The 10,396-nt window shown below is 31.9% G+C and overlaps 1 protein-coding gene across 2 annotated transcripts in view; it reads right to left on the bottom strand.

Annotated features, from left to right (window-relative positions):
- Positions 1–1,992: 1,992 nt before the first annotated feature.
- LOC130901949 (serine/threonine-protein kinase OSR1) overlaps positions 1,993–10,396 on the bottom strand; it is a 30,013-nt gene continuing 21,609 nt past the window's right edge. For both annotated transcript variants that reach the window (XM_057813668.1, XM_057813669.1), the window contains 5 exons: positions 9,929–10,102; positions 7,843–8,019; positions 7,288–7,505; positions 6,922–7,108; positions 1,993–5,179 (listed from right to left, as the gene is read on the bottom strand). In XM_057813668.1, the coding sequence (XP_057669651.1) occupies positions 5,102–5,179; positions 6,922–7,108; positions 7,288–7,505; positions 7,843–8,019; positions 9,929–10,102 (834 nt within the window). In that variant the 3' untranslated portion in view covers positions 1,993–5,101. The remainder of the gene's footprint in view (positions 5,180–6,921; positions 7,109–7,287; positions 7,506–7,842; positions 8,020–9,928; positions 10,103–10,396) is intronic.

Raw genomic sequence — 10,396 nt, 5'->3', positions numbered from 1 at the left:
TCATAATGGGAAACTACTAAAATAAATTCTTTTACAGACAATGTTTGTACCAATCAAATGTTATTCCAAATTATAGTGAACTAAAAATATGAAAAGAATATATATATATATATATATATATATATATATATATATATATATATATATATATATATATATATATATATATATATAATTTTTCCTTAATATCTGTAATATTTTTGGAAGTTGATGTGAGATTTTCGATAATCCCCCTCGGTTTAAATGAGGTTTGGTGAAATTCCATTGAACCCTTCCCCCATTTTGAGTTTACATAATTAATGGATGCCTCCAAACATAGCATACTCCTACTCATCGTATATATTTATGAAATGTATTATCCAGTGAAAAAATTAATTTTCACGTTTTATGGTACAAATCCCACTCTGAACAGTCGCTTTAACTTTGTTAATTACCATTTAGCCCCAATATCTGACTATACAAAGCGATAAAAACTAACCACCCTATATAAATCTGAAGGCGACGACACATTTAAAAAGTAGAAAAATAACTCGAAATATCATAAATGGGAATTTTTTTCTATTCGTATAATTTTTTATTATTTATCAACAAAACTATAACTTTTCATTTTATTTTGACATTTTCTATATTTCCATATGTCAACTTCTCCTTTTTATTCCCTTTTGTGCGCCGATTCTGTCTCAAATATTTTCATAGGTCCTTATATTACATTTTAGAACAATCCAGAATAGTTGATAACAAAATACAGTAGGACCTCTTTAATCCAAACTCCCCGTTCGGATTATAGCACAGAGAATCCTTTAGGGTATTTTTCATGAAATAAAACTGATAGTATAATGGAATTTTGAATTTATATTCATCTGTATAAATTTATTGAGCTTCTTTGAAGAAATCCAATATTTTGGTTTGTCGGGATGTATAAGATATATCCATTTGGAAACGCGTGCTAGTGGTTTAACGTGAGACATTTCTTCACTTTCGCCCTTACATTCTCGTGTTACTTGTCTTATTATTTCATTATCAGTAAGAGGTTAAGTTCTATTTTGGCCATCAATATAGAAAGGTCTTCTTAAGGACATCGAATACGTTTTGGTTGACCTGATGATTATTTGCAACATATACTTTTTTGTCAAAACTTGTTCTCTCTTTAATGCACTTTTCACCTATCGCTAGATCTCGTCTTGTTCTTTCCAATGGTGGTCAATTTGAGTACTTGGGTCTTTGATTCGTTAACAGTTAGCACAATACCAAATTATTTACTTTTTTATATTACCCATTTGGGCGCCTTCAGATATTTTTTTATCAAAATGTCCTGTATAGTATATATATAAAGAAATATTAGATTTAGTTGACTATTAGGACATACTATATGTATGATGTTTGTATGTATTTGATTTTTGAGTGTATTATTTGTGATTTTCTTAATAAATGCTTAGAAATGAGTTGTCGTGTTGACCAACAAAGAAAACCATAATACACCAGCATGCAAGTATATACAAGGTGTTTCATTAATAATGGGGAATACGTTTCTATTAACACGTGTGCTCAAAATATTAAAAATCTAAGTTACAAGATATTTGATTGGAAACTATAACTACTTGTGTCCAGTACATTGTAACTATTTGACTTCCTTATCTTAGTTTTTGTATAGAACCGTACGGCCCTTATTCAGATTCTTCACCAGTTACTTACTGTTAATTAGTATCTACACTTTACGCCAACTATGGCAAAGATATGTCAAATAGTTTCAAAGTACTCGGGACAAATAGTTTCTAGGTTTTCAAATAAAAACCTTGTAACTCCGTAATGAACTCAAGATTAAATAGTTAAAATATTTCCATTTATCAATGGAAGGCTCTGTATAAGACATACAAGGGTTATATTTATTGAATTGCAGTACTCGTAAACTGTGGATATATTTAGAATTTCAGTTTACAGATAACTTTTCGAAAATCATTTTTGCTCAATTTGACGTAAAATAACAATCACAAATTTAGCGTTTTAGGCAAATATTTATTGTCAGCAATATAATAAAGAGTTTATATCTGCATAGTAGATAAAAATAACGTTTGGCAACTAAGATTTTTATACAATATTCATAAAAACAACACCTCGAGCAACTAACTTGGAAATGTTGAATAAAAAAAGTTTGTTAAAAAAATTGTTTCGTATGAAAACAGTATGGCATGATGTGACAGCAACATTCTTTAGAATTTATTTCTATTGTTTAAAGGTGATTATTAGTAGTATGATCTATCCATTATTAATTTGTATCGTTTCTAATGAAGACACTACTCCTGGAGCAAAGATTCCACGCTTTCCATATTTTTCAATGATGAATACAAAATTCCATGTTCTAGACCATAATTCGGCTTAGTAAATATAAGTTATCAATCCTTCCATCTATATTTTAAGAACAACTGAATAAAAAAACATAATTATGGTAAAGTAAGCTCACATAAAAGACAAATTTCAACACTCCACACCTAATAATACTCCACTACTTCAATTTATTTACTAAGTAAGGATAAAATCAGTAAAATTCTATGTAAATCTTCTAATTCACGAAGAAAATTGAGCAATATTTGTTCTCAATTTCCTCACAATCATCCGGTTCAACTTTTTTGTTCATTGAACCGTCTCATTTTTTAACCCAAACTGAAAAAATTCTCACATAAACGACAAATTTCATGCTTCCAAACTGTACCTTTTTTCTCCATTAGCTTCACCTATTAAGGACAATGAGTGAAATTCGTAGAAAATTGAGCAGACCAAAGACTCATTACTTTTCCTATCTTGTCAACCCCCAAAAAAGTCAATTATAGAGTCTTTCATTCGTTAAAACTGAATCACAAATCTATACCAAAAAGTACTCTTCTATTTCAATTTTGCCATAATATCTACAAGCTTCCATATTCTTTACCATCATCTGGCTAGAAAATTATCAATCATCGACTTTTTTAACCGTTGAGACGTTCCCATCTTTCACCCTCAAACTGAATCGCAACCCCCTAGACCAAAAAGTACTTTTTTACTTCAATCAGTTTAACCCTCTATCATTTTTCTTCCTTATTATTTTCCTCTAAGGACATAACCGGTAAAATTCTTTGCAAATCTTTAAGCTCGAGTAAAATATTGAGCAACACTGTCCTGGACCAAATATCCTTTGCTTTCACTACCTTTTCATGGTATCTACAAGATTCCAAATTCCTTACCATGATCTTTAATTCCCAAACTGTATCAAAATTATTGACCAAAAAGTACTCCTCTATTTCAATAGAGTCTCTATTATTTTTCTAACCTTTACCCATTAAGGATTGACCCAATAAAATACAAATTCTCAAACTACTTTAGAAAATTGACCAGATTCTTTGCCTTCCCATAGTGTCATGAAGATTGCTAGTTTTACCAAAAATGACTCATACAAGATCAATTCTTGACTCTGACCCATATAAAAATTTCCAATATTCAACCCTACAGGGAATTAAAACATTCCATATGACAATTTCTACACTCTACACTGAAAAGTTCTCAATTATTTTAATTCCTTCCAGCTTTTATCGTATATCTCCCTAATGTTTACTCATTAACCACAGAATCAAAAAAATTAATTATAAGTCTTTAGACTTTTGCTGAAAATTGATCAGCATTTATTCTGGATCAAAGATTTTCCCTATCTTGCAATGGTGTCTATAAGACTATTGTAGCAACATTTATCTGGAAATTATATGACATGACAAACTATTTTCATACTTGGAATACACCTAAAAATTATTAATTACAATTTATAGCATTATTTCATACACGGTTTTTGCATAAATATAAATTAAAATAATACATAAAAACAAACAAAAAATAAGAAGAGACTTTGATCACAACTTTCGATGTAAAATTTTGACATTCAAAACTAGATATGTATTTTCCATTAAAATAATGATTCGTTTATTGTTATGAACCGACATTTATTTAAACCAATCGTTGCTCATCATTTGAAATCTGCAATAGATTAAAACACAGTGTTTTGCAATCACAAGTAAATAGTTTAAGAAGCTCAGGTGCCTCCTGGTAAGATATAACTCACAAACATATGACTGATATACTTAAAAAACAGAAAAATAAAACCTGGTAGATTTTGTGAGGAATAAAAACCTATAGGTAACACCATACAAATTTTCAAAATATATACCATTAATTAAAACAAAGATTTTTCAAAAAAGATCAGGAACTAATACTTAGAATTGACAGATGCCTGGAAATGAAAATATAACCTTCCAATAATGCCTAAATCAATATACAAAGTTCAGAACTTTTATATCGTTATATCCAAAAGATATTTTAATTTAATCCAAAACAACCAATACCCCTTGAGGAAGAGAAACCTCTAGATTATCTAATTCCTGTTACAGACAAGATTCCTCTAGGAACAAAGATCTAACGTCCTTAAAACAAGTACAAATTCTGAAAATCATTAGAACTTCGAAACTGGAAGATGAGCTATAATATCGAAACCAATAGAAAACAGCAGGCAGAAGAAAAGAAATTGTCGTAATAGGAGCTGTCTCACCACTATTTAATTAATTTCTGAAATGGGAAAATTAATTATAGTATTCTATTTTCATGGATAAAAATTATAAAAAAATTGACTATAATTATGGAAAATACTTTATACTGGGAGTAATTACATTTTTGATACATCTCGTCTCGTTGAATTAAATTACAAAATATAATAAATAATTGAAATTTTGACATTTTAACAATAAACGATTCAATATCATTTTTTTTTTATTCGATTCAGACTTGTTTTGAGGCGTGTCTTATGTTTGTACTTACAAAACGGGTTGCCAAGTAGCTAATCTACATTTTACAGTTTTGAAAAAATTGCATTCGATTTTAAAATACCCTAAGTATCCGAAAAAATACGAAATCGAGGTTTTAATTTTCAGAATTTTAAATGGATGTATTGACCTTTTCGGTTTACGAAACATAAAATCGAACTAACATAATATATTTTATAAAACCTATCTACAGTATGTACACAATGATCAGTAAATTCCAGAAAAGAAAATGGTATGCATCAAGAGAGGGGAAAAACCAGTCTGTTTCAGTCCATTATGGAAATTTGGGCGAACCCTACCAGGGCTTTGTCATCTGGAACTTCGTTGGGATGTAAAGGCGAATTCTGCAACAATATGAAAATAGCGAATACAGGATTATTCATTATTATTACAAGTTCTGCTGAACACAATTTGTATATTGACCAAGGAGAAAGTTAAAAATGAAATTTTCATTATTCTCCTATATAATAATCAGAGTCAGTTTAAAAATAAGGTAAACAATGTAAGCAATTATCAAAGAGGAGACACAGGTAGCAATCATTTTTTACTAATAGCGAAAATCAAACAAAAACTACAAGGAACGAGAAAACAAAATAACAGTCCCAATAAAAAGTTTCAAATTAAATGTGTTTATTTGATGAAGCACATGGAAAAGCCGCAACTGTTCTGAATGCAATTTAATCACTACATGTTAAAACCGACTGAGACCACAAATACTACGTTAAATCAGGAAGACAGTACATCCAAACTTCCCAGCTCACATTTGCCATCAACACCCCGTAAATCCAAGAAAATTCCGGTAACGGTCTGGCATCTATTTTGAATCCATAAGCAACAAATGATGATGAAGTGGATTCTTCACAAAACAAAGCAAGCCACCACCAATGATGATTGTAGTTGTTTCTGATGTGATGTATCTGAATTCAGAAACATGTGTAGAGGAGTCTAATAAAGTTAAGGTAGCTGAAGCAAAGTATAATGATGGTGTGAGACCTGGTCAATGAAAGCAATTATTGACATATCCAATTGATACTATTTCACCAGCAGACGATGAAATAAATATGCTACTGCTTCCAAAAAAGCTCTAACAAAGAATAGATTGAGAGCTTCGTACAACTGCTCTGATATATGATAGCTCAGGAAGCTAAGATTTATTATGTGAGACAAGACGAAGATAGTGACTGCGTTTACATTTATTGCAATGACCTACTTTCTCGTTCTAATCCCAGTGAAGATTGGTTATAATGTATGAATTGTTTCCTTTGGGATCATATATCATATGCTGATGTCTAAAAAAGCACCAAACGATTTATTTGTGATATATATATATATATATATATATATATATATATATATATATATATATATATATATATATATATATATAGTCAATATGTTCTTACATTTAATTTTTTCCGTACTCTACGGACAAAATGGTTTTTGTAATTAGTTACATTTTTCCTAATCAAAATAACTGTGTTACTTATAGTCAATAAGCCTAAGATAACTAAAAACAATTGAGAATGATTAAATAAATAAATAAGAGTAAAAACCAAGTATTCTGTTATGTTGTCCCTACTTTCCCAACATCTTAAAAGTGACCCAGATGTTGAGCTAAATGACTCGAAATAAGTAATTGTCAAACAACTAGTATATGATCCTGATTATTTGACATCAACTTACATTAACGCCTGATTGGAAGGAGCAGAGATTATCGAAAACGTATTAGACAGTGATGGGAGAAGGGGGAAGTTGCACGTTTAGTAAACACGGATTCAACGCTCTGTGCCTACTCAACTGCGATAATTTGAGTGAAAAAAAAAAACGGAGCTTTAGTTTCAGACATATTGACACTCAAGAGCCTCCTGGAAAATGTTTTGAAGATTTATTTAATTCTAAGAAACAAAAAAATAAAAAGACTATTTTGTTGTTAAGCATTATATGTAAATTTTCTTTTGCTATTTCATATCACATCAATAAAAATGTAGTTTATTTAAAATTGTTTAATTTACCTTTACTAATCCCGTATTAAAAATCCCCTAATAGGATCGGATTAACGAGATCCTACTGTATTCATTAAACTTACCAAAGCGAACGTGACTACTTTCACAGTACTCCTCTGTTCGATTAATTTCTGCAAGTTTATCGTGATAGCCATAATATCTTTGCCATCTACTAGACCGGCACCAACTAATTCACTAGCTATACCTTCAGCAGAATCCTTACCAACAGCAAATTCGAACCTAATGTCATTCAATTCCCTTTTCGCATTTCTAAAACAAGTTATATCTTTTATTTCGATAACATAATTGTATAATATTAAGGAAATTGGGATGGGAAAGGAAAAATACACGTACCTGAAGGTATGAAACTGCGTGTGGGGTTCTCTAAGGACAAAAGTTAAGGGTAACAAAACCGAGGCAGTTGTAGCTCCGTATTATTTTTACCTTACCTCATCCTAAGAACCAGATTCACCGGTGGTGGGTCGCCAATTTCGCTAGGTTCATCGTGATCCGAACCTGACGATCCTACTGATACTAAAGTATTCATAGGCTTAATATCGTTGTCGCTATCACTCGATCCGCCATCTTCGTCTTCACTAGACCAAACCCACTCTCCCGTTTCTTTCCTGTGCAAACGTCCGGAAGCACCAGGTTGCCGTTTAGACGCCTAAAAAGATCATATCATAACGTCTGGTCCTTCGAGCCCCATACGAAACAAATATCTTTGAAAGGCTCGAAGAACCAGACATTGTGTAATAATACCAAACTGTGGATTCAGTTCACGCAACGGTTCCAAAAGTTTCAACCTAATTATTTTTGTTGTACTTGAGTTGACTTAATATTAAATTTGTATTTTGGTTACTATTGTCAAAATTTAATATAAATTTTCAACAAATTAGTCAAGACTCGAAAAAATTGTGTGCAAAATATCAACTAAACTGAATTTGGACTCCACATAACATCAAGTTGAACTGCCTGTTAATGAATTGGTATAATTTATTTACCTTTTGCACCCTGGTTTCTAAACTGGGTCCTATTGCTACTAACGTTGACTGAAGATACTTTTTATCCTTTGCCTTTTTAAAAAAGGCATGTTTTAATAAGTCGGCCGCGGTGGGCCTTTTTCCAGGTTCTTTTTGAAGACAATCCGTTATTAGTTTTCTAAAAGTTTTACCATATGCCTATAAGTATAACAAAATGTTAGTTGAATGAAAATAAAACAATATATATCAACAAATAGGGCATTTGAACACTTTTCGAGGTATTTTAGAGAGTTCTCTTTTGCCTTCTATCGAATGAAAAGTGATAATTTATCCAAGATATTGATGACAGAACAGAACAAAGCCAATATTCCACCAGATCTCGATAATTTTTTACTATATATAACTCCCACACAAATGAATTTATTTGTTTATTCATACGAAAAACTTGAAATTATTGACAATACAGTCATGTTGGTTATCAAAATATTTATATTGAATGATTGGTCTTCTGGATGTTGTATATTGGTCTAATGGTCTCTGTATCTCATTGTTCTGCCTTCATAATAGGTATTCTCCATTCAAAGGAGGTTTTTACCATAATTCTTAAGGTATTAATGCTACTCCTTCGAGGGACCTAGTCTTTTGCTGAAATAGGCTTTTTGATAGGCTCTTCGTACCCCCACTTGAAATTATCAATCATCAATGTCCTTTGGCTTGAACCTTTTGACGAATTAAGATATAATTCCTAACCAGCCGAAAAGGGAAAACTGTGGTCGCTTGTTTTCACCGCTAGATGGAGACTGTTTAAGAGCACCAGCCAGCACGAAGCTAGCTAGCACCAGACCCTACTGCAGGTGCAGTTTTACGGCTTCTGGAGCCAGCTCTTTGTTGAATGGATGTAGAACCAGGAGTTCTTGGCCTCCGAGTAGCAAGCTTGGGTGGAAGAAGGTTGGAAATCTAGTTAATCCGAGATGGCCTTCTTTTTCCTTTTTTTCTCTGTACCACTGATGTTGCAGCACCGGGCCTTGTCAAAAGCACTAGTCGACATAGATGTCGAAGCTTTGAGCTTTGAGAGTCCTCGGTGGGAATATATCATAGTCCCTGCTTTTGCAGTGCCCTTGAAATTTCGCCAGGTTTCCTGCTGGCATTGTTCGGGACACTTGATTAGCTCAGTTACCATTAGTACGATTGTGACACCAGTTAAATGTTTCTGGACATCACAAGTAGTTCTTCATGCTTCTTAGCTGATTTGCTAATGAATCTTTGGTCTTATCTTAGACCTGAAATATTTTTTCAATAAGATTCCATCTGATACTTCAGCCATCCATTCAGTTCGTTGTTGTGACATTCCTTATCGGCTGGTATAGTCTAGTGGACTGGTAGCTACATTAGGATATTATAATATTAATTTTAAGAGATCATTGACTATTTAATGGGTTCCAGAATATGGAAGGGATCTTGAAATATGAAGTGTTTATAGACAATAAAGGTTTGGAGTTTTTTAATGACGACCTTAGTTACTTTTAACTCAGGACATGAAAAAATGAGTACCGGATCTAGGCATGGATGAAATTAGAACGAGAATAAAATCGAAACGTGGTGAACGTCATAACCTTCAATGCTTTGTTTGATTTTTCAGAGATATAGTATGGGGTAACATTGCTTATAGCTCATAAGCATATTAATACAATCAAGTAATATTGGTACTTCATCTGACTTCTTTCCTCAAACCACATAAAGGCAGACAAGCTTTGACCTACTTCTACTACGCTTTAATTAATGTCGTACTTTGGTCCCCAAGATGCCCAGATTGACCTCCAATTGGGCATAATCAGTAGAAAGTTAAGGAATTTAGATTCAATTGGCGTGGAATAATATCTCAGAAGAATACTCATAATTATAGAGCTTCGAACATCTACTGATGTTTTTGACGAGAAACTTATTTTTATTATTAACATTATAAACCCCCTGATAACCCAAATATTACAGAAATAAAATCATTTTTACTGGGGTTTCAGGTTCCTTTGTCACTGATTTTACATTTTCTCAGAACTTACCAAGACAGAATTAATAAACCAACTAAAAAGCTGAAAATATTTTTATTTACCTTATATTGATCTTTTTCAGAAGCTCCTGTATCAAGACTGGGTGGATCGTTTTGAAGAGTCAACATAAGCACTTTCATAGGGGGATATTTATGATAAGGTGCAGTACCGGTAGCCATTTCTATAGCTGTGATACCAAATGACCAAATATCAGCCTTAAAGTCGTAACCATGATCCTGAAAAGGATAAATTGATGGTATAAATTAGACCAAGGATGTTAGATTACAAATAAAATCGGTGATTTGGAAGTTGCTCACTATGTTGTGACATATTTCTATAGCAAAGTTATCATCTGCAAAGACTAAATGTAGAGTTAGACTAATGGTGAATGTTACATGTAAGTATATAATATCAACAACCATTCTAGAAATTTCATTTTATTTAAATAATTGTTATTCAATAAGATTAATACATTTTTCCATATATTTGAACCAATTTTTAAAGCCAATCTTACACTGCAACAACAAGTG

The sequence above is a fragment of the Diorhabda carinulata genome, chromosome X (assembly GCF_026250575.1).
Source record: "Diorhabda carinulata isolate Delta chromosome X, icDioCari1.1, whole genome shotgun sequence".
NCBI lineage: Eukaryota > Metazoa > Arthropoda > Insecta > Coleoptera > Chrysomelidae > Diorhabda > Diorhabda carinulata.
Note: the sequence above shows the minus strand (reverse complement) of the source record. Positions and strands in the feature narration are given on the sequence as shown.